We start from the raw sequence: 25,861 nt of genomic DNA on the forward strand, positions 1-25,861 counted from the left end.
AAACAACAGCCTCTAAATCCTGCCTAATCTGATTGTAGGTAGCCTTCCCCCAATTTAGCACCTTAACCCTAGGTCAACACTCGTCCTTTTCCATGAGTTTCCGCAAGCTTACGGAATTGTGACACGGAGAGAAAGTGCAAACTCCACACAGTCAGGCACCTGCGGCCAGAATTGAACCCAGGTCCTTGGTGCTGTGACGCAGCAGTGCTGACCACTGTGCTGCCCATAGTCTGTACACAGCGAAGAAAGAAAACACGCCCCAAAAAAAAGAGATCCAAGAAATCATGCAGGGCAAACGGTTAGCTTCCCGAGACAGAACCTAAGTACAGGTATGTGAGGCTCCTGTTTGCAAACGCCTGGAGAATGGTCACCACCGCCATATGGCTTCACTCCTATCTTCGCTGCTGTGCCGGGGGGTGGTGTTCAGTGACGGCAGGGCGTGTTTTTCTCTTGCTACTGTGGTCGCCTCTGTACCCTTACTCTTTGTCACTTCCGGTTCTCCTTTCCTGCTTGCCCTCCTTGGCATCTGCCCCCACCTCTCGTCCTGACAACCCCCACCCCCCACAGCCAACCTAGCCTCCTCCTCCCTCTTTCTTCCATTGTCTGTTTTGTTCCTCCCCCCGCCCCCCCACCCCCCACAGCCAACCTAGCCTCCTCCTCCCTCTTTCTTCCATTGTCTGTTTTGTTCCTCCCGCCCCACCCCCCCATTTTCTTATAGGTGCTGGTCACAAACAGGTCTTGGAACAGGCTGAAGAATAACTTCCACATGTTGTGGAAGCTTTCTCCTGAACCTCGAATGGTGTATTTTATTATCTCCAATTTGAGAACCTCTGCCAAATCGGACAGCTAGTCAATGGCCTTGGGTGGTGCTGCCAATTGCCAGCTGAGCAGGAGGCTTTGGCAGACAATAAGGGAAAGGCTAGGGCTTCTGCCCCTCTCCCCATAAAGAGCTCTGGCTGGCGCAGCTCTACCCTCATTCCCACAACGTTGGACATAGCCTTGAAGAAGGCTGTGCAGTACCTGACGGGTCCGGGGAAAGACCAGAACATGTGGGTGTGGTTGGCCGGGCCTCCCTGGCACCATTCACATTTGTCCTCGTAAAGATCAACATTAAAGTTCAGTCTTGTTCATTTTTTAAAAATTTAGAGTAAACAAATAATTTTTTCCAATAAAGGGGCAAGTTAGCGTGGCCAATCAACCTAGCCTGTACATTTTTGGGTTGTGCAGATGAAACCCACACATACACAGGGAGAACGTGCAAACTCCACACAGACAGTGACCCAGAGCGGGGATCGAACCTGGGACCTCAGTGTCATGAGGCAGCAATTCTAACCACTGTGCCACAGCGCTAGCCTAAGTCTTGTTCATTGGGGAGTAACTTGAGTGTTTAATGAATACTAAATCATAATTGCTGCTGAATAACCTCTCTGGCTCTGAAAAACAGATTTTACAGTAGAGAAGTTAATTCCCTCGGAAGAACGTTTAAATGTTCCAGACTTTTAATGAAATATATTTTTTGAAAAATAAAATGTTTTTGTTCTTATATTTATGTTTATCCCATAACCTTGTGTATGTTCTAATCTTTATTTTGTTCTCTGTGCAACAATTTAGTTTGACTTATTTCCTCAACATTTTACTTCTTGCTTTGCCATCTTTGGGAATTATTCAGTCCGATTGACTGATCAGCCTATCTGCTGCCTGCTCTGTTGCTGGACACCGCACATCAACCGTAGAAGGTGCCACATTGAAAATGATGTTGGAAAAGAGCTAGAGCCTGCTAAATCATTCTGGATCAATTTCCTTGAGGATTTGCCTCCCTTGTGACCAGCGGCGTATGATAGATATCGCATTGATAATACAGGTAAGAACCAGCTGAATATTTTTTTTAAATCAGAGGAGAATACAAAAGGGATTACGTGGGGCAAATAGAGAGCATGAGAAGAGACTGGCAGCTAACATAAAAGGGAATCAAAATATCTTATTAAAATAAAAGCAGATTTGTGGGCCAATAAAGAGAACTACACATGGAGCCAGAGGACACAGTTGAGATATTAAATGGGTATTTTGCATCTATCTTTACCAAGGAAGAAGATGCTGCCAAATTCATAGTGAAAGAAGAAATGAAATGAAAATCGCTTATTGTCACAAGTAGGCTTCAAATTAAGTTACTGTGAAAAGTCCCTATTCGCCACATTCCGGCGCCTTTTCGGGGAGGCTGGTACGGGAATTGAACCCGCGCTGCTGGCCTGCCTTGGTCTGCTTTAAAAGCCAGCTATTTAGCCCTGTGCTAAACCAACTACCAGGAGGTAGTTGAATTGCTGGATTGGCTAAAATTGATAAAGAGGAAGCAGAAGAAACGCTGGCTATACTAAAGTTGATAAGTTATCAGGATAGGTTGAGATCCATCTGAGAATACTGAACTAGGTAAGGGTGGATATTTCAAAGGCACTGGCAATCATCTTCCCATCCTCCTTTATAACAGTAAGAAGTCTTACAACACCAGGTTAAAGTCCAACAGGTTTGTTTCAAACACGAGCTTTCGGAGCACGGCTCCTTCTTCAGGTGAATCACCTTCATTCACCTGAAGAAGGAGCCGTGCTCCGAAAGCTCGTGTTTGAAACAAACCTGTTGGACTTTAACCTGGTGTTGTAAGACTTCTTACTGTGCTCACCCCAGTCCAACGCCGGCATCTCCACATCATCCTTTATAACAGGTATGGCTCCAGAGGGCTGGAGAATTGCAAATGTTATACCCTATTGAAAGGGTGTAAGAATAAACCAGCAACTACAGTTTAACCTCAGTGATGAGAAAGCTTTTAGAAACAATAATCCAGAACAAAATTCAGTTGCTTGGACAAGTGCAGATTCGTTAGTGAAGGTCGACGTAGATTTCCTAAAGGCAAATAGTGTTTAACTGGAGTAACTTGATTGAGCTTTTTTGAGGTTTGATGGGGGTAATGCAGTGCTGATGTGTATATAGACTTCCAAAGTTTGATAAAGGGCCACACATCAGGCTTGTCAGCAAAGTTAAAGAGTTAAAGCCCATGGAAAAAGTGGGACAGTGGCAGAATGGATATGAAGGAAACAGAGTAATGATCAATAGTTAGTTCTAAGAGTGGAGCAAGATGTACAGGGGCTCAGTAGTTGTACCGCTGCTGTACCGCTGAATTTCTTGATAGCAATATATTAGTGACCTGGACCTGGTTGTATATGGCACAAGTTTAGAATTTGCAGCCAACACAAGATATTGTGAACTGCGAGGAGGATTGTGATAAACTTCAAGAGGACAGAGGTAAGTTGAATGGCAAACATGGGCAGATCAAATTAAACAAGTAGCAGATCAAATTTTACAGAGAAATGCAGTACATATTGTGAGAAAGAAGAAGGCAAGACAATGTAATATAAAGAGCACAATTACAAAGGGATGTAGGAATGGGAATATAGGTTGAATGTGGCAGGTCAAGAAAGTGGTTAAAAAGGCAGACAGGAATTCTTAGCTTCATAAATGGAATACAAAAGCAAGAAAGTTGTAATGAGAACTTTGTTTGGCCTCAGCTGGAGTTTGTGTCTGATTCTGGGCACACACTCTTGGAAGTATGTGAAGGCTTTACAGAGGATGCATAAAAGATTTATGGGAATTGTTCGGGGTGAGAGACTTCAGTTACATGGATAGATTTCAGAAGCTGAGATCGTTCTCTTTATAGGGAAGGTTGAGAGACGATTTGATAGACGTGTCCAAAATTATGAGGGTTCCAGACAGAGCCGGGGAGGTCATGTGGCACAGTGGTAGTGTCCCTACTTCTGGGCCAGAAGAACCGGGATCAATCCCACCTCAGGATTTGATGGCCGCAAAAGCTGCCTTCATAACTTGGCAAACAGACTGATCCTTCCAATACACCTGATGACAGATGATAAAAGCAGGAGAGTTTCCTGGCCGGCCATACCACTGCAGTACTTTGCCAAGCATAACCATGGACCACACCAATGGAAGTCCATGCTCGCCACTGCACTCTTTTTTTTTTAAATTTAGATTACCCAATTATTTTTTCCAATTAAGGGGCAATTTAGTGTGGCCAATCTACCTACTCTGCACATTTTTGGGTTGTGGGGGTGGAACCCACGCAGACACGGGGAGAATGTGCAAACTCCACACGGACAGTGACCCAGAGCCGGGATCGAACCTGGGTCCTCAGCGCCGTGAGGCAGCTGTGCTAACCACTAGGCCACCGTGCTCCCCTTCCACTGCACTCTTAGGACATGGTACAAGAAGGATGAGACAGGGTAGATAAAGGGAAACTGTTCCAACAAAGAACAAAGAACCAAGAAAAGTACAGCACAGCAGCAGGCCCTTCGGCCCTCCAAGCCCGTGCCGACCATACTGCCTGAGTAAACTACAATCTTCTACACTTCCTGGGTCCGTATCCCTCTATTCCCGTCCTATTCATGTATTTGTCAAGATGCCCCTTAAATGCCACTATTCGTCCCTGCTTCCACCACCTCCTCCGGCAGCGAGTTCCAGGCACCCACTACCCTCTGTGTAAAAAAACGCGCCTCGTACATCTACTCTAAACCTTGCCCCTCACACCTTAAACCTATGCCCCTTAGTAATTAACCCTCTACCCTGGGGAAAAGCCTCTGACGATCCACTATGTCTATGCCCCTCATAATTTTGTAGACCTCTATCAGGTCGCTCCTCAACCTCCGTCGTTCCAGTGAGAATAAACCGAGTTTATTCAACCGCTCCTCATAGCTAATGCCCTCCATACCAGGCAACATCCTGGTAAATCTCTTCTGCACCCTCTCTAAAGCCTCCACATCCTTCTGGTAGTGTGGCGACCAGAATTGAACACTATACTCCAAATGTGGCCTAACTAACTAAGGTTCTATGCAGCTGCAACATGACTTGCCAATTCTTATACTCAATGCCCCGGCCAATGAAGGCAAGCATGCTGTATGCCTTCTTGACTACCTTCTCCACCTGTGTTGCCCCTTTCAGTGACCTGTGGACCTGTACACCTAGATCTCTCTGACTTTCAATACTCTTGAGGGTTCTACCATTCACTGTATATTCCCTACCTGCATTAGACCTTCCAAAATGCATTACCTCACATTTGTCCGGATTAAACTCCATCTGCCATCTCTCCGCCCAAGTCTCCAAACGATCTAAATGCTGCTGTATCCTCTGACAGTCCTCATTGCTATCCGCAATTCCACCAACCTTTGTGTCGTCTGCAAGCTTACTAATCAGACCACTTACATTTTCCTCCAAATCATTTATATATACTACGAACAGCAAAGGTCCCAGCACTGATCCCTGCGGAACACCACTGGTCACAGCCCTCCAATTAGAAAAGCACCCTTCCATTGCTACTTTCTGCCTTCTATGACCTAACCAGTTCTGTATCCACCTTGCCAGCTCACCTTTTGTACCAGTCTACCATAAGGGATATTCTCAAAGGCCTTAATGAAGTCCATATAGACAACATCCACTGCCCTACCTGCATCAATCATCTTTGTGACCTTTTTGAAAAACCTATCAAGTTAGTGAGACACAACCTCCCCTTCATAAAACCATGCTGCCTCTCACTAATACGTCCATTTGCTTCCAAATGGGAGTAGATCCTGTCTCAAAGAATTTTCTCCAGTAATTTCCCTACCACTGACGTAAGGCTTACCGGCCTGTAGTTCCCTGGAATATCCTTGCTACCCTTCGTAAATAAAGGAACAACATCGGCTATTCTCCAGTCCTCGGGGACATCACCTGAAGACAGTGAGGATCCAAAGATTTTGGTCAAGGCCCCAGCAATTTCCTCTCTAGCCTCCTTCAGTATTCTGGGGTAGATCCCATCAGGCCCTGGGGACTTATCTACCTTAATATTTTTCAAGACGCCCAACACCTCGTCTTTTTGGATCTCAATGTGACCCAGGCTATCTACACACCCTTCTCCAGACTCAACATCCACCAATTCCTTTTCTTTGGTGAATACTGATGCAAAGTATTCATTTAGTACCTCGCCCATTTCCTCTGGCTCCACACATAGATTCCCTTGCCTATCCTTCCGTGGGCCAACCCTTTCCCTGACTACACTCTTGCTTTTTATGTACGTGTAAAAAGCCTTGGGATTTTCCTTAACCCTATTTGCCAATGACTTTTTGTGACCCCTTCTAGCCCTCCTGACTCCTTGCTTAAGTTCCTTCCCACTTTCCTTATATTCCACACAGGCTTCGTCTGTTCCCATCCTTCTAGCCCTGACAAATGCCTCCTTTGGCAGAAGGATCAAGAACCAGTAAATATGGATTTGTGGTGCTGGGCAAAAGCAGAAATGGCAACATGAGCAAAAACCTTTTTGAATATTGTGCAGAATGCACAATCAGAGAGTGGTGAAGGCAGATATAATCAGGACTTTCTAAAGGGTGTCAGATAAGAGAAGAGAAAAGAATTGCAAGGAATAGGCAGGGGAGTGGGATTAGTAGTGTTGTTCATGCAGAGAGCCAGTATAGACATGACAGGCTGAATGGTCACCTGTGTTATAACCATTCTCTGACTCTATTATACTGTTTGAGAGTGAATTATCAAATCATTCCTTTGTCTACATCAGCACTCAGATAAATTCTATTTATCCCTTGAAGTTCCCTATGGAAACACGGCCAGCATATCGACAATCTTTGGTGTGCCCTCAGTTTCAGTTCCATTTTTATAATTTACAGATTTCACCTTTTTTTTTTAACCATCCACTTACTGTGATGGTACAAAACATGTCTTTAATTGTTGGATTTAGTCTCTGCTGTTGTACCTTTCTCCTTGCCTGAAGACTCTTTTCCCTTCTTGGCACTCAGCCTCTTGCCTGTTTTCTTTCTTATATTCGTTAATGAACCCTGATCTCTTCTGTCTGCTTTTTTTGTGGAGGTTACTTTTCCTTTATAATTCAGTTTCAACTTGTGACTACACTTTGGGTGATGTTCGTTTGGCTTAACAGTTTTCTGTGTGTATTTGTCCTCCATGTGCCGTATTATTAAAGATGTTCCTTCATCTTCTAAAGGTGTTGCAGCATAAATTTCACCAGTAATTATTCTAGTTTTTCTACATTTCATTAAATGTAGCCTGTTTAAAATTATATGCAGGGTTCTTGGCCTTTGATATTTCTGCTTCCCAGACCATGTTTATCTTTATTGTATTGTGGTCTCTGTTTCCCAGGGATAACACACCATCAATTTCCTGGACACTGATTAGACCTTTTACAAAACATGATAAGCCCGGTCTCTTTTTGGTTTCTGGGCACTCTGGATCAAAAGAATAATGCATTTCATTTATCATATCTAATTCTTAAACACTTGCATCTCCCCGGTTTGCATTTGCTTTATTGCCATCTTCCATTGAAATCACTTTCTGTTCCTATTACAGTACTCCATATATGTTGTCTCCAAGGCCATATATAAATATTGTAAGATTTAATAATAATCTTTACTATGAATAACTTATAATCTAATTCCTTTTAATAAAGGTTAACATACCATTTGATTTCCCAGTTGCTTCCTGTATCTCCATGTCAGCTTTCTGAGATTCATGTACACAGGCACTAAAGTCCTTCTGAATATCAGCATTTTCCAGTTTCCCACTGAAAGAATATACTGTTTTCAATTTTTCCACCAAAGTGGATAACTTCATGTTCCTCACATTATGTTATGTAGAATCCGACGGGCAAGAAACACTCAAAGGAAGCTCGGTAGAATACAAAGAAAGAGATTTATTTAGATACACTGCAAAACTCTCAAGCCCCGAAGGGTCACCCTCCCCGACCTGCACCCAGGCAGGGAGTTTTATATTGTGGAGCCTTCCCGCTCCGCCCTAAATACCGGGGGAGTTCATACAGTTATGAGTTAATGATAACCGGATGGCGGCACTCCCTTACTGTCCCATCTGCCATGTTCTTGTCTATGAACATGTTTGAATCCTTTTTCATTCTCCTCATGTCCCCTTCATAGCACATTTTCTGACTTAAGTACTCTCAACAGTGTTGGACACGTTATAGCAAGTGCCTCTCACATCTAAATTATCGGCATCCTGGATTATAAATAGCTGAGGCCCAAGCACTCATCTTTGTGGTATCCTACTGGTTGCACCCTGCAATCTGAAAATGGCCTGTTTATTTCTAATATTGGAGGATGGCACGGTAGCACAGTGGTTAACACTGTTGCTTCATAGCACCAGGGACCTGGGTTTGATTCCTGGCTTGTGTCACTGTCTGTGTGGAGTCTGTACTTTCTTCCCGTGTCTGCATGGGTTTCCTCTGTCATGTGAGGGTACCTTTAAGAAATGGGTGTTTAAGAAATGTACCTTTAAGAAATGGGTGTTTATAAATGGATGTGTATATAAATATCTGTAGTGAGAGTACCTTTAAGAAATGGGTGTTTATTACTGCAGTAATGTCAGAGTGTGGGTGGAGCTGGGCTGTGTGTCAGCTTTTTACTTTCGTTTTAGGCTGTTTGCTGCAGGGTCTGTTTTAGTTTCGTTTTCAGTGCTGGATAGCTGCAGTCACAGCCAGAAGGTGTATTCGAGTCTCTCTCTGTAATCTAAAAACCGTAAATCGATCCTGGTGATTTCAAACTAATAACAGTAGTGACTTTAACCTGATGTGCTTCTGGTAAAAGGTGTTTTTAAGTCGTATGGATGTTAAAAGGAAAGCTTAAAGTATTACTTAGTGTTGTATTCTTTGGGGGTTGTATTTGAATTAATAGTTGCTAAGATGTTCACTGGATGTTTTAAAAAGGTTAACTTGAGTTTATAGAATAAACATTGTTTTGCTTTCAAAAATACTTTTCCATTTCTGCTGTACCACACCTGTAGAGTGGGCCGTGTGCTCCCCATACCAAAATCTATTAAAAGTTGTGGGTCAGGTGAATTCCATGATACACTTTAGGGTTCTCTAAACCCTGGCCCATAATACCTCCGGGTGCTCTGGTTTTCTCCCACAGTCCAAAGATGTGCGGTTTAGGTGGATTGGTCACACTAAATTGTCCCGTAGTGTCCAAAAGTTAGGTGGGGTTGCAGGATTTGTGGGCTTAGGTAAGGTGCTCTTTCAGGGGCCGATGTAGACCCGATGGGCTGAATGGCCTCCTTTTGCACTGTAAATTCTATGAATATAAAATAAAAACAAAGTGCTGGAAAAACTCAGCAGGACTGGCAGCACCTGTCGAGAGAGAAACAGGGTTAACGTTTTGAGTCCGTATGACCTCTTCCAAGCGTTTATTCCTAATTTGTTTGTGTCCGTTTACCAACCCTAAGTCTGAGCAAACAGCATGGGCAGGATTTACTGGCTGTTCACGATGGCAGGAAATTCCAGTCCCACGCCAGCGCACGGGTTTCCTGGCGACGAGGGGTGCTGTCAACGGAAATCCTGTTGTCAACAGTGGGACAGGTAGATCCCTCTGGCGGGCCGCCACACCACCAAAAAACACGTGGAGGGTGGTCGGTAAATCCCGCCTCGTATCACCATCTCATTAGCATAATTTTTGTTGAATAACCTTATCACATACTTTTTGAAAATCTGAATATGCCCATTGTTCCCTCTTAGCTACCTTGCTGGCTAAAATCACAGAAAATAGATTTGGAACACACATTTTTCCTTTCACATATCCATGTTGACTCTGCCCAATCATACTCTGATTTTCGAAATGACCTATTATAATATCCTTCATAATAAAGTTAGCATTTCCCTGTGACTGGCGTCAGGCCAACTGCACAGCTATTCTTTCTCCCTCCTTTCTGAATATGGGTCAGGGTTGCCACTTTCCAATCCATAGCAACAATTCTAGAATCTAGGGAATTTATCGAACCATCGACAGCTTATGGCCCAGAAAGAGGCCATTCAGCCCATCACATCTGCCTGAGCTGAAAGAAAACTAGCCACCCATTCTGATCCCACCTTCCAGCACCCAGTCTGTAGCCTTGCACGTTGCAGCACTTCAGGTGCAGATCCAGGCACCTTTTAAATGAGTTGAGAGCCATAGCCCCTGGATTATTTGTCCAGTGACATTACCACAACACCATTGTCTCCCCCTTCTTTCCCAAGGCTGGTTTAATCTGGATCCTGTTTTCTCACCGAGTTTAAATAATTCTGAACAGCCTCAATTCTAGTGCTCATGCTGAATATTAGGACCATGTTCTTCTGTTATTATTTAGGCATTATCTGATGTGACAAAACCATTACTAAATTGGGATAATCATCATTAGCTGTGACAAAGTCGAACCCACCAATAATGGTAATATGTTAAAATTCTATCCAAAATACATGTTCACTCGTTCAAATAATGAACTGTATAAAAATCTTACTGGGAATGTGATTAAAATTTGGGAAAACAGGAGCTAAAATTATTAGTAGTGTTTGGGATGTGCCCATTTCTGGGGCTGCAAGGCAGAATGGCATTTTTGGAGGGAAATATATTGCAAATCAGTGAATATTCTCAGAGTATGTTGCTTATCTTCATCAGGGAGTAATTTCAGGCTTTCCATTTGAACGTTAAATTAATGAGGTCAGCTTCAGCATGTAATGTGAGCCAGAACTTTCAAGGACAATGTTCCATTTCTGAAGCAAATTCCTGGTAAATGTTCAGTTTCTGGAGCACAGTACAAGTACACTCGTGCCTGCAGGAGCACATGAAAAACACTGTATTTCTGAAATACAATTATAAATGACAATTATATGAGTGAAATACATTCACTCACTTGGGAGTGCAAACATGAAGTTATGTTTTAAAATGCCCCAGGGAGGCCCTGATCCTCATGGGAAGTGGCTTTGTCCGTCAGTTCACCCCCCCCCCCCCCCCCCCCCCCCCAGAACCCGTCCCAATCCATCCTCCTCCCAATCCCTACTCCCCCATTCCCCTCCTTTCCGCCCATTTCCTTCCTTCCTCCCAATTCCCTGTTCCCCCCAGAACCCGTCCCAATCCACTCTGTTCCACCATCTAAGGGTCTATGTAACATCACTCCAGGATGATGGCCCTGTGTTGGCACCATCAACAGGTCAATATACAAGGCAGGAGAGTGATAATAACTCGCTCTGGTGCTCCTCAGTTTATACCGAAGTATGACTCCTGTCTTTTTTTGAATCATCATTATTCTTCACACAAGTAGGCTTACAGTAACACTGCAATGAAGTTACTGTGAAAATCCCCTAGTCGCCACATTCCGGCGCCTGTTCGGGTACACTGAGGGAGAATTCAGAATGTCCAAATTACCCAACAAGCACTTATGGGATGAAACGGAAGCACCCGGAGGAAACCGATGCAGAAACTGGGAGAACATGCAGACTCCGCACAGACAGTGATCCAAACCGGGAATTGAACCTGGGACCCTGGGGCTGTGAAGCCATAGTGCTAACCACTATACTACCTTTGCTGCCCATATTGCTGACAGTGCACTCACACCCATCCTCTAAACAGGACTTGCATCGGGGGCACTTGATATGGACTACCGTGCCCGCGGGCCATGGGGTGGGTTGAGCGGAGGGCAAAAGGGGAATGGGGGTCAGGCAGGCTCACGATGAAGATCAACATGACAGAGGTTTCACATGTAACATGCTTTAATAGTGATCATTTGACATTTCCATTCCCCCTAAACACAGATAGTGTGGGGTCCCCCCACCCCCAACCCCATCGCCCAATGTCCACTCAGTAATCCGCTCTTTCTTGATCATTCTAGTCTACTGCTACATTCAGATGTTTCCCCAGGATGCACATCAGAAGTGGAGACAGCCTGCTGCTTTCTGCACCCTGTGACCTTCGACGTTCTTGGCGAAGGTCCTCTGGACGGCTGTGAGTCAGAGGGCCACGGCCAACTTACCAGTGTCACAGGTGTTGCCATGCCACCCTGTTCTGCCCACTGCCCTTGAGATGCACCAGTATCAGGAGGGGAGGATTCAGAAGAACTGGACACCACTGTCATCTCCTTGGTGGCAGGTTGGGTTGGCCTCCAGCAATTCCTAATCCCAGGTGGTGCCTGGAGGGCCCTGGGGGTCTTCATTGGATGAAGAGGCAACTGAAGTGAGCTCCAGAGGCCTCTGACTCATGGCTTTGCCAGTCCTGGTGACTCTCCATTTTCTGCACCATGGTGTAGACGCCCTCAGTGTGGTCCTCAGTGATTGGGCCATGCTCTGTAGTGCCTCACAATGCCCAGGACATGTCCCTCAGTGACTGGGACATGATTTTGAGGCCCTCAGTCATGGTCCTCACAGACTGAGCCATGCCATGGGACCACCACTTAAGACACTGACATTGAACTCCAGGTTTTCCACTGTAGCCGCCACTCCAGTAGTGTTGGCCTCAGTGCCACGCATTGCCAGTATCAATGTCATTGTATGTAGCCTCTGTGACACTTCCAATTGGCTATGCGCTCACTGGAATGTCACCTACATCCTCTCTTTAATGTCACGGCTGTGTCCTATCATCCGCATCAGCTCTGGGATAACCTTGTCAAGAGGTTCAGCCTCTGACTGGGACCCAGCTGAGTCCTGGAATCCAGCAGACCTCCAACTGTTATCTTCCTTGGATGTTCCTGCCTCCATCTGATGTGCATAAGCAACTGTGTGGTGCTGACCAGATTGTGCCCCAGAAACCTGTGCACTATTGTCACCCATCAAGGTGTGTGTCTCTGTGCTGGTGAAGGGTGTGGGTGATAGCTGTGATGCCTCGATGGTGGTCTCCTCATTGCTCTCCTCCGATGTGGATTTTTGGGTGCCCGGGGGCGAAGAATTTGGATGGCCCGGCCCCATCAGATGGAGATCGTGCGAGACAATGGGCATGTGGTCAGTGAGAGGGAAGGATCATTTTGCCTGACATGAACTACTCACTTGAGACAGGTCACCTGGGTCAGGGGGCAGTGGACCCTCACCTCTGTGGTGCAGGCCAACCTCGCCGTCAGTGAATGCTCTCTCCTCGGTCAACTCCGTGATTTCCAGGGCCCCTTCCTCATGGCGTGTGAGGACTCGAAACTCTGGGATTCCTCCCCCATCTTGGTCCTCCCCTGCTTATTATGGGCTGTCGTCTCCTGCGAGAACAAAGTGAGGCCATTGTGAGCCGCACACTTGATGCGTCTAGCGGGTCTATAGCAAGTCGCACGTGTAAGCACTGCACCTGGACATGAAGGGGTTGGGCTAGTGGGTGCCAGTGGGTTGAGGAGCAAGCACGAAGATCGGATGTGGGAAGGGTGAATGGTGCCAGCTAATGATTTGTGGGGGGATGGTGGGGAGGGTTGTGAATTTGAGGGTGAAAGGTGAAACCGATGCCAAGAAAGAGGTGGCAACTTACCCTTGCAGTTTTGTGGAGGTGGTCGGACCGAGGTCCTCCTGGTCATGCTGCTCTCACTGACAGCCGCTGCCAGTGCCTCCCACTGCTGGTCCTCCGACCCTCTCAGGGGAACAGAATGTCCCATTTCACATCAATGGTATCGAGAAACCTTGTGAGTTCGCCATTCTCAAAACAAGGAGCGGGTCTACGCGCTGCCATGTGTTGAAGTGGTGAGGTAGTGTTTAAAAGCAGTTCCCTCTTGTCAGCGAGGCAGCCAGTAATAGTAAGAAGCTAATTTCCGGCACAAAGTGCCGTTAAATACAGGCCACGATCTCGCCAATACGTCCGTCAAAAAACATCCCCGATGTGCCCAAAATGGAACTTTGAAATAAGTAAATTTAAAATAAATATTTTTTTGACATGCTTTATTTGACAAATTCCTCACATACATGGTGTTAGAGCTGTTTCTTCAAGTAACTCCCTGATCAGAAGCATCTTCCGCTCTTCAAAGTGCTCTAAGTGAAAGAAATACATGGGTAACATTATTATAAAATAATAAAGCATGTTGGAAAGCAACTCAATTAACAGACATAAATTAAACAAAAGTGTCCAGGAAATATGGTTTGATCTGAGAAGCATAAGCCTGGCTGAAGGCTGTGATTTGATGCCCCTGAACTATTTGACACTTTAAATTCACATCTCTTAGTTGGTAACTTTGATAGTTCTCCACAAATTGTCTGGTGCAGAATTAATTTAATCATTTTCATTCTGTCCACTTGCCCCTGCCCCAGCTGAGATGGCTTTATCTGTTGATTTTATTACATCATTCAGTTAAAAGTTAAAGTAAATAATACCTAAAAATACCTTTGGTGGCATAATAAGAAGGAATGTTGCTGAAACATTGCCACATAATATGTGGAAAACCTGAGCAGCTGGTTGCTATGTACATTACCATTCAGATAGAGAAATGTTCAGTTGTGCATTTTCACAGCTAAATCAGGATCAGCCTTGCAACATTAACTTGAACCTGAACTCACATGGCTCTTTATGGCATTAAGTGGGATATCTCCTCGCTCATGAATGCACAGCAGAGAATACGCCTCACATTGGTTGGCCAGTGATGTATAACATCATTAGTAGGCTATGAAAATATATCGGGAATCATTGATAAGCTGGCGAAATAGATGTCTCAAATAGATGTCTCAATGACTAAGACTGTGAACAAGCCACTTAAAGTTTGTATAAAAAGACCCAGCAATGAGGATGGAAAATAAACTTACTAAGTGGGAACCGTGCCATGATTCTGATCCATTCCTGTTAAAGATATAAGGGATAAAATGGTAAGACAATCGCAAAACAACCTAAGTCATAATGAGCTAGGATGGGGAAATACATTTCTCTGTTGCAAAACTCTTCGTATGAAAATGCATGACTGTTATCAACAACCAGAGTTAATATTGTTCAGTTCTGGGCCGGCACGAGGGCACAGCGGTTCACACTGCTGCCTACGGTGCTGAGGACCCGGGTTCAATCCCGGCCCAGGGTCACTGTCTGTGTGGAGTTTGCACATTCTCCCTGTATTTGCGTGGGTCTCACCCCCACAACTCAAAGATGTGCAGCATAGGTGAATTGGCCACGCTAAATTGCCCTTAATTGGAAAAAGATAATTGGGTGCTCTAAATTTATTTTAATAAACGGTGATCAGTTCCACCCATTTCAAATGGTAATTCATAGAATTCATACAGTGCAGAAGGAGGCCATTGGCCTATTGAGTCCACACCGACCCTCTGAAAGAGCACCCTCCCTAGGCCCCCTCCCCCACCCCATCTCTGTCACCCAACCTAACAGTCACAAATTTGGACACAAAGGGGCAATTTAACATGGTCAATCTACTTTACAGGCACATCTTTGGATTTTGGTAGGAAACCGGAGCGCCCGGAGGAAACCCATGCAGACTCGGAGAGAACGTGCAAACTCCAGACAGTCACTCCAGGACAGAATTGAACCCGGGTCCGTGGCCCTGTGAGGCAGCAGTGCGAACCACTATGCTACTGTGCCATTATATTTTGAGCAGAAAAATGCATATTTTATTACAAGTTACATTTTTTGAAAGTTTAATTGCAATCCACAAGTACTTACACTGTTTTGTACCTTTTTTTGTCTTTGCCCTCTCTCTCCTTTCAAGCAGAGCTGTTTGCCTCCGCTGGCAGAAAGGGGCTTTCATGGCTTCTCTGTGCAAGACCTCCGCTGGAGCTGGTGTTCCTCTTTGGTGGATCAGATATTGGATCATAGAATTATCATCATCATCCATCATCAGACAGTGACATGGGCATGAAATCACCTTGAATGTTGCACCCCACATGTTAACACATAGGTCCTTGCCATTCTTATACATCTGCAGAAAGAAAATTTGAGTGTTAACAGGCAGGTGGTCATCATATTACACTTTTTAAATGAAGAATATCAATTCCAATTGGTTATGTGCATTAAAGATGCAATTGCTTGAAGATGCAGAATAGTGAATGAGATTCATCAGCAACAAAATCATCGTCAGACGGATAATTGTAATAACACGAATAGGGACTGTAAGGTATCTGTTTAACTTTTCTTTTTGCCCATGGTGAGTTTTGGCATAGCAAGGGGTAATATGGAACTGGAGTTCAGTACCATCCACAGTGTGATCTTAAAGGGTTACTTGACAAGGGAGCTGTGTCAGTCTAAGAGGGTGCAGAGACCTATTTCGAAGTAAGCAAAGGGCAGCACGATGGCACAATGGTTAGCATTGCTGCCTCACGGCGCCGAGGTCCCAGGTTCGATCCCAGCTCCGGATCACTATCCGGGTGGAGTTTGCTCATTCTCCCCATGTTTGCATGGGTTTCGCCCCCCACAACCCAAAGATGTGCAGGGTAGGTGGATTGGCCATGCTAAATTGTCCCATAATTGAACAAATTGAATTGGGTACTCTAAATTTAAGAAATAAAAAAGAACTATGTAGAAGTAAGCATGAAGTTAGCACATAGTCTGGGCTGTCCTTTGTACATATGTGTATCTAAATATGCATTACCAACAAACATTAAACCTTACAAGCCCCGGATCTCTTTGTGAGACCGAATGAACAGAACAAACCCTTACAATAAGTTACATTTTATGATTTTAAACTAACAAATACATTTATTGACAACAAGCATGCACATAAGAAAGCATGACAAAAGATCATCGAGCCCATTCCTTATACAGACCAATTTATCCTATCACAGACTCTTTAATCCTCCAAGGAAATTTTTACTTGACACCCAAAGAAAACAAGTGAAAGTTTGCATTACCATTCCAACGACAATATTCAACTCTGAAAAGTTACTTTCAACAATTAGATATTTTGTGTTCTGAACAGTACAAGAATCATCTGTCCCAACAACTATTGATAAATAATCTATATTTTATCCTCCAGTCTCATTCTCTACTAACTATTTATCCAGCTCTTTTTGAAGGAGTTAATGTTTTTCTATCATCTTCATGCAATGTGCTCTGGAGAGTGATGGCTATCTATGTTAGCTTATCCAACATATAGCTCATGGGCCAGATGTGACCCATGAGTCTGTCTATGCAGCCCTCGGGGCCAGTTTTCAAAACCCTGGTCAAACAGTTTCAATGGAAGATTCTGCATAAATCTGCAGTTCTAATCACGGGCCATTTCTCTCCTGCATTTTCACCCGTGAGCCTATCAGCGGCAAGCATGGGATAGAAACAATTTATGATTGGAGGAGCAGAATACAGCAGCAGGGGTGACTTTGTGCATGAGGTGTTGATGTCGGGGAGACGAGAAACAGGCTCTAGGGAGCTAATCACCAGAGAGACAAGGGTTAGGGAGCCGAGCATTACTCTTGTCTTTGTGGTAAGGTGAATGAGTGAGGCTGGGGTTTAGCCAGACACACATACCCTCACCATATTATAACCTAATACTCATCTTTATTTATTACTAATTGTTTTGTCTGTTTCTTTTCATTCCTCAATTTTTAAAAATAAGTTCATATTTGATGTTGTGCTGTGTTGGTAAAATACACTCTCCTCCGTTTTTTCTTGAGTGTGTGTGTGAGTGTGTGACGTACATTAGACTTTAGGGTGAATGCGTCAATAAATAATTCTCTTAAATCATGAAAGCTTGATGCTGGTTATCCCAATTTGACACCGCACCTTGGGGCTGAGAAACATACACACTGATTATTGACAGAAAGGGAAGAGAATTGCGGTTTCAGTTCTCATCTTTATCTTTTTGAAATTTGGTGATGTGTCGTAAGCAGGCTGGAGATTCAGCTTTGGGTTATAATTGACCAATAACTCCAATTCCTGTAATAATCTTTTAAAATATTGGTCAGCATCCTGACAATCTTTTGTTCAGAGCCAAGCTTGCTTGTTACAAAGCAATGTATGTAAAAGCTGCTTTGTTGCTATGTGTGGTCGGAACTTTCCACATTAATTTTCTAATCCTAGAAACAACCTCAGCTGAGTCACATGCTACTGGTCGTGGAGCATTCATGATCTCCGACATCTTTGTGATTCTTTGTGGTCGATGATCAGTCCAAGATAGTGAACAGAAGATTTTAAAATTTGCACTTCTCTTTCTTGACCTGAGATTATGCAGTTGTAGCCTTGCAAGAGTAGCTTCTAGGTTCTTTACATGCCCTAATCATTCAAACCCTGTGATCAAAATGTCGTCCGGGTAGCAAAGCACACCTGAAATCCCACTCAAGATCTGATCCATAAATCATTGGAAGGCCCAATGCTGATGTTATCCTGAACGGAAGCCTCCGATACCGAAACAGACCCTTGTGTGTTACTATCGTCAGTAACGGTTGAGACTCACTAGCTACGTTCATTTGAAGACAGACTTGGGAGAAATCAATTTTGCTAAGTTTTTGGCCTCCTGAGAGTCCTGCAAAAAGATCTTCGATAAGTTCTAAAGGGTATTGATTAGCACATAATGCAGGGTTTATAAACATTTTGAAATACCCGCATATTTGTATTGAACCATCTTTCTTTAAGGCGGGGATAATTGGGATTGCCCAATTGCTGGTGGTGACAGGCTCAATGACTCCTGTCTTGAACAACCTCTTGAGTTCTTCTTCCATTCTAGGTCAAATGGCATAGGGCATAGTACGTGCCTTCAAACACAGGCACCCTGTCTGCCTTTATTTTAAGATTAATTTCGACTCCAGACATGGATCCAAGTGACTCCTCAAATACCTTTGCATACTTTCTCAGAAGTGGTTGAAGATTGTTCATAGGACCAACAAGTTGGTTCACAATGCCCCAGTTTAGCATAATCTTCCTTAACAATTCTGGAAAGTTTCCTTGAACAATGTGAAGCGGCAACTCCACTTTTTTTTAATAAACTTCCCCAGAGACTTTGATGAAGCCCTTCAGTGGCACAGCTTCCTTGGTATATATCCTCAAGCCCACATCAGATGGTTCCAGTGGCAGCGTCCATATCCACTTCCATCTTAATAGTGTTCCCATTTAATTTTGAATAGATGTAAAATAATAATAATAATCTTTATTGTCACAAGTAGGCTTACATTAACACTGCAATGAAGTTACTGTGAAAAGCCCCTTATCGCCACATACTGACAACTGTTCGGGTACACGGAGGGAGAATTCACAATGTCCAATTCACCTAACAAGCACGTCTTTCGGGACTTGTGGGAGGAAACCCGAGTACCTGGAGGAAACCCACGCAGACAGGGGGAGAAAATGCAGACTCCGCACAGACAGTGACCCAAGCCAGGAATCGAACCTGGAACCCTAGCTAAGCAACAGTGCTAACCACTGTGCTACTGTGCCGTCCATCGTTGTTGGTCTCCTTGTGTTGCTAGAACGCTGAGCTTAAATTGCTTAAGCATACTTGACACTTTGGAATTCGATGAGTCTTCAGTTGGATCATTTAACTGGTAAACCTGGCCTGTAGACTGCAGTATTTTTCTTGGTCCACTTCTTTTGTGCTGAAGGTTGGCATGACTAACATGCTTTGGCAATATGACCAGCTTGACCACGCATTTGTTCTCCTTGCTCCAAATATTTCCAACCATATGTCCCACTTGGTTGCAGTGATAACATGGAATGTTCTTGGTGGACCTGCTTCTCACAGACTGCATCTCATGGACTTTAGCTCGAACTCCAATCAGCGAAGCTTCTCTCACAGCAAGTTCCATAGACGTAGCAATTTCAATCATAGATTTTAGAATTAATGTCCTTTCACTCAACACTTTCCTTTGAATGGCTTCATTTTGGAGGCCACAAACTAGTCGGTCGCAAAGTGTGTTCTCCAAAGTCGGACCCAATTTGAAGTACTTTCCGAATTTTCGCAGTGATGCAACAAATTGTGAATTTTTTTTAAAATTCATTTTTTCGTGATGTGATCTTCGCTGGCTCAGCTAGCATTTGTTGCCAATCCATACTTGCCCTTTAGAAGGGGAGGTGAACTGCCTTCTTGAACCTCTGCAGTTCATGTGGTGTGTGTACACCCACAGATTGATAATAATCCTTCATCACTGTGCTATTAGCAAGGGAGTTCCAAGATTTTGACCCAGTGACAATGAAGGAACTGGGCGTATTTACAAGTCAGGATGAAAAGTGACTTGGAGGGGAATGTATCTGCTGCCCTTGTCCTTTTGGATGGCAGTGGCCATGAGTTTGGAATGTGCTGCATAAGGAGCCGTGATGAGTTCCTGCAGTGCATCTTGTAGATCGTACACACGGCTGTTACTGTGCATCAGTGGTGGAGGGAATAAATGTTTGTCGACGGTTGCCAATCAAGCAGGCTTCTTTGTCCTGGATCGTGTTGAGATTCTTGAGTGCTGTTGGAACTGCACTCATCCAGGCAAATGGGGATTATTCCATCACATTCCTGACTTTTGCCTTGTAGGTGCTGGACAGGATTTCGGGAGTCAGGAGGCGAGTTATCCGCCGCAGGGTTCTTAGCCTCCGACCTGCTCTTGTGCACACAGTAATTATATGGCTAGCCCAGTTCAGTTTCTGGTAAATGGTAACACCAAGATGTTGATAGTAGGGGATTCAGTGATAGTAATGTCATTGAATGTCATGGGGCAATGATTTGAATCTCTCTTATTGGAGATAGTCATTCCCTGGAACTTGTGTGGCGCAAATATCACTTGCCATTTGTCACCCCATGCCTTGATATTGTCCAGGTCTTGCTGCATTTGCAAGTGGACTGCTTCAGTGCCTGAGGAGTTTGTAAATGATGCTGAGCATTGTGCTATCATCATTAGCGAACATCCCCACATCTGACCTTATGTTGGAAGGAAGGCCATTGATGAAGTAGCTGAGGTCTAGTTGGGTCCAGTGCACTACCTTGAGAATCTAATGCAGTGATGTCCAGGACTGATATGATTGACCTCCAACAACCACAATCAAAATGTTTCCCTCCCCAGTACTGCTGCCTCACAGCACCGAGGACCTGGGTTCGATCCCAGCCCCGGGTCACTGTCCGTGTGGAGTTTGCACATTCTCCCCGTGTCTGCGTGGGTCATACCCCCACAACCCAAAGATATGCAGGGTGGGTGGATTGGCAATGCTAAATTGTCCTTTAATTCCGAAGCCTTTTCCCATTTAGAAAGTAGTCTATGCCTCTATTCTTCCCACCAAAGTGCACAACCCCACATGTTTCCACATTGCATTCCATCTGCCACTTCTTTGCCCACTCTCCTTCTGCAGCCTGTCTGCTTCCTCAACACAACTAGTCCCTCTACACATCTTTGTAATATCTGCATTAAGTCATGATATGGCTTGACTCCAGGTTTAGCTGGGTGTACATATCTATGCAATCCTTGTTGCTTGTGCCTTTAAGCTACACATGTGGCATGAAGCAACCCAGAATGTACTACACAGGACACTTTCAGGTATCAGGATGATAGCTGTACAAAAGAAAATTAGAGATACTGGCCATGCACAATGAGAATATTTAGAACATAGAACATAGAACAGTACAGCACAGAACAGGCCCTTCAGCCCTCGATGTTGTGCCGAGCAATGATCACCCTACTCAAACCCACGTATTCACCCCATACCCGTAACTCAACAACCCCCCCCCCCCCAACCAACCTTACTTTTTAGGACACTACGGGCAATTTAGCATGGCCAATCCACCTAACCCGCACATCTTTGGACTGTGGGAGTAAACCGGAGCACCCGGAGGAAACCCACGCACACACGGGGAGGACGTGCAGGCTCCGCACAGACAGTGACCCAGCCGGGAATCAAACCTGGGACCCTGGAGCTGTGAAGCATGTATGCTAACCACCATGCTACCATGCTGCCCCCATTTAGAAGGGACATTACTTGTGACATTTGTAAAGAAAACGATGGAGAGAAATTCGTTTGCAGACTTACATTGGTTTCCCTCGGGGCAGGCAATGCCATGCAGCGCCGGCCCTAGGGTTGCTGGCGCCCCGGGCAAGCTGAACTTCGGCGCCCTTGGGGGGGGGGGGGGGGGGGCCGAGGGGGGGCGGGGCCGAGCCGAGGGGGGGCGGACCCGAGGGCGGGGCGGGGGGGGCGGACCCGAGGAGGGTGGGCGGGGGGAGCGGACCGAGCGGGGGGGGCGGACCGAGGGGGAGGGCGGCCACCGCGCATGCGCTGGTTGGCACCGGCCCAACTGCGCATGCGCGGGACCCGAGTCTCTGGCGCCCCCTAGCACATGGCGCCCCGGGCGACTGCCCGAGTTGCCGGTGCCTTGAGCCGGCCCTGATGCCATGGGTTGCTATCTATGCACAGTCTGGACTGCATGTCTCTTAGCCATAGTGAACATTTTTATCGAGAGTGGCAGTGATTTTCTGTTTTATGACCAGATAAATAAACAAATAATGAGACCGTTGACAGTCCCTGATTACTTAAATGGAAAGAGTTTTCCAAGTGCATGTGCTGGGTGAGAGTGCAGCAGGAGGCAATTGTAATGAAGACAGATATCCATGAGTTTTATGGTTGGAGAATAAAATGTGCACTTTAGTGTGGAATTGCAAGCCCAGAGTCAAGTGCATGGTCTGGCAATCCTTGCTGAGAAAGATGATTAACTATATTTCAACCAAAGATTATAAGGATAGGCTCTAGACAAATGAATCTGTCTTGGGGAGGGTACGTGTGAAGTTTTACAGTCAAATTAACTGTACAGCTTTGTCACAGGTATATATGGAAATATTTTGATTTTTTTCAGAATTCTGAGTTCATGTGAAGCAGTGAATATATTCCTGGTGTGTGAGGCCTGACAGAATACAAGCAAGTGCTCTGGTTATGACATTTTACGGAATGTCGAGCTGAGCCATGTCTTGCTTTGGGAGATAAACCCTGGCAGAGAGGAGGCCTGTCTCGTCCAACTTTTAAATATTCAAAAGCCATCTGGCCCAATCAATGTCCTGGACCGGATATCTGAACATGTCTTGATCAGCTATAATTTTCATTTGTTGATGCCTCCTTCCTACCACAAGAGGATACACATAATTCTGAGAAAATGTGTCCTGCTGTGCAGCGTGGAAGAACTCTGGCAGGTACCCATGCTCGTTTCTACTGGAGATGACCATTGTATCTGCAGAGCAACAAAAACTGTCTAACTCTGAAATGTTCCAAGAAAATCAAATGCATACCCAGCAGTAACTAATGTGTGCTACACAATGTATTATTTCCACACAGGTCTAACCAAGACCGTGGAGAACCTGCCAACAGCCTACAGTTACTGCCATTTCTCCTGATATTTACCTCTTGCATTTTTACAACCTCCTAGGAAGAGTAGAGGGAAGCCAGTTAGCTTTGCCGACTAACTTCTGGATCAAATTAAAGTCAACAGAATGAGGTTCAATCCCTGTTCTGGTTGAATGTAGAATTGGGTCTACTTCCACACCCTGCCAATAGTAAAAAATCATGGCAATTTGCCATGGTTAAGCAGATAAGTGCCAAGGATCTGCCTTCAAGCAGAGAACGCAAGAAGAAGGAAAAGTAAATTGCTTATATTTGAATGCATATGAAGATTGTCCCTTCACGAGATTATGCAGCCATTGGAATGATTTTGAGCAAAACATTTTAAAGTACTGGGATGACAAGGAGAGTGGTTCTAGTTATGGAGAACAAATTTAAACTGTCCTCCATTTTCAGCAATTGCCTCCCTGAAGAGGTCCAAGCTAACAGACATTAGCCAAAATCAGTGGCTCACCTCTCCTGCAATTGCACGACTGCCCCAGTTGGAATTCTGCCCCTTTCACTGCAAGGAAATGACCCCCAAAAAGTTTGAACAATTATTACAATGGCACATTACACATCCTCAACTGTATTGACGACACCCAGTTATACCTCTTCAGCATGTCCTTTAATCAATCTGCTGCCTCTGTTTTGTCAGACTTTTATCATTACATCCAGCCTTGGAAGAGCCTCAATTTCCTCTAACTAAACATTGAGAGTTCCTCCACCTTTAGTTCAGCACCTTTACCACTGACTCTATACCTTCCCCAGTCACTGTCCTTGGCTAAACCAGACTGGTTGCAACCCCAATGTCCAATTTGATCTCAAACTGGGCCCATATTACAGTCAAATCTAGCTATCTGAAAAACAGACATTTTTAAAAGCAATACAGGTTAAAAACAAGGACAGGTTAAAAACAAGGACAAGGAAAACAAGGACTCCTATTCATTGATGACTGCACCGCCTCCAATACCATAAACCCAGCCAAGCTCATATCAAAACTCCAAAACCTAGGATGGCTCCTCCCTCTGCAACTGGATCCTCAACTTCCTGACCTACAGACCACAATCACTGGGGTCGCACAAGGCTGCATGCTTAGCCCCCTGCTATACTCCCTATACACAGATTACTGTGTGGCAAAATTTGGCTCCAATTCCATCTACAAGTTTGCTGATTAAGCAACAGTAGTGGGTCGGATCTCGAACAGCAATGAATCAGAGTACAGAAGGGAGACAGAGAACCTAGTGGTGTGGTGTAATGACAACAATCTCTCACTCAATGGTAGCAAAACTAAGGAGCTGGTCATTGACTTCAGGAAGCACAGTATTGTGCACACCCCTGTCTGCATCAATGGTGCCGAGATAGTTGAAAGCTTCAAATTCCTCGGTGTGCACATCACCAACAATCTATCCTGATCCACCCACGTTAACGCTACCACCAAGAAAGCACAAGCGTCTATACTTCTTCAAAGAACTAAGGAAATTCGGCATATCCACATTGACTCTCACCAATTTTTACAGATGGACCATAGAAAGCATCCTATCTGGCTGCATCTCAGCCTGCTATGACAACGGCTCGGCCCAAGACCGTAAGAAACTACAGGGAGTCGTGAACACAGCCCACCCATCATGCGAACCCATCTCCCTTCCATTGACTCTGTCTACAATCCGCTGTCTTGGGAAAGTGGGTAGTATTATCAAAGCCCCATCCCCTCCGGGTTATTCTCTCTTCCAACTTCTTCCATTGGGCAGGAGATACAAAAGTCTGAGAACACGCACTAACAGGTTCAAAAACAGCTTCTTCCCCTGTTACCAGGCTCCTGAATGACCCTCTTATGGACTGAACTGATCACCTCACACATCTCCTTTGATGAGTAGTACTTCACTCCATATGCTCACCCGATGCCTGTGCCTATGTATTTACATTATGTATTTATGCTTGTCCTAAGTTTTTTCATGTATAGAACAATCTGTCTGGACTGTATGCAGAGTAATACTTTTCACTGCACCTTGGTACATGTGACAATAAATCAAATTCAAATATAAAAGTCTAGATACAGGTCGTGATAGTGATATGATGAGCAGAGCAATGAAATTAAACCAATAATGTCAAAAAAGACAGTAGATAACTCCAATATGTCAAATCCAGCTTTGTTAGCAGCAGTAAGGTGCTGTACAAAGGCAAGAAACTCAAGTTGGATACAAAACACTTTATTATGTATCAGAGAATACATCCATGTTGGTGAAGCATCACAGGATCTGTAGTGACATCAGCAGAGGGGGGGGGGTGTTTGCATAGGCTTCAGTTCTCTATCATTAGATTGTATGAGCAACATCCCTAATAAAAGCTCTCATCGTGTTTGTAAGAATCCAATGTGTGGGCCCCTTCATATCATTTCCCTTTGCGCCAAACTTGAGAAAACAGGCGACGAGGATTGAGGTAACATAATAGAATTGCTGAGCAAAAAGAAATCATCAACTAAATCGGTGGAGATGGTGGTAATCAACTACAACGTGAGTAAAGAAGAACGACAGTTCGAAAGCTTGCTGTTGATGGGGTAGAGTCTGGGGTGTCGTTACTGCGCACATGGCGAAGCTAAATGGGCTGCTGGAACGGGAATTCAGATGTGTTCCAGTTCTGTACATGCCACCACTCAGGGGAAAAAGTCAAACAACAGTAAATGTAGGTAAGGGATCACTTGTGCCATACAGCCAAAAGAATTGGAAGGGGGAAAAGTTGGTTGAAGTTCAGACCACAGGAGCCGGATCCAAAATGGTGGGAAAAAAGGGGTGCATGGCTGCATTTAATGAAGAATGTGAGACTTGGAACTCATATGAGGAAAGATT

At 44.7% G+C, this 25,861-nt stretch overlaps 1 protein-coding gene across 3 annotated transcripts in view; it reads right to left on the reverse strand.

The window, feature by feature from the left end:
- Positions 1-13,690: 13,690 nt before the first annotated feature.
- The window catches only part of LOC119964547 (riboflavin-binding protein-like), a 66,414-nt gene continuing 54,243 nt past the window's right edge, over positions 13,691-25,861 (reverse strand). For 2 of the 3 annotated variants that reach the window (XM_038794186.1, XM_038794187.1), the window contains exons 6-8: positions 15,432-15,675; positions 14,561-14,594; positions 13,691-13,795 (exon numbers count right to left, since the gene is read on the reverse strand). In XM_038794186.1, the coding sequence (XP_038650114.1) occupies position 13,795; positions 14,561-14,594; positions 15,432-15,675 (279 nt within the window). In that variant the 3' untranslated portion in view covers positions 13,691-13,794. Of the gene's footprint in view, positions 13,796-14,560; positions 14,595-15,419; positions 15,676-25,861 lie in introns of all 3 variants that reach the window. The other variant, XM_038794188.1, reaches the window with a different exon arrangement.

Source organism: Scyliorhinus canicula, chromosome 4, assembly GCF_902713615.1.
Source record: "Scyliorhinus canicula chromosome 4, sScyCan1.1, whole genome shotgun sequence".
NCBI lineage: Eukaryota > Metazoa > Chordata > Chondrichthyes > Carcharhiniformes > Scyliorhinidae > Scyliorhinus > Scyliorhinus canicula.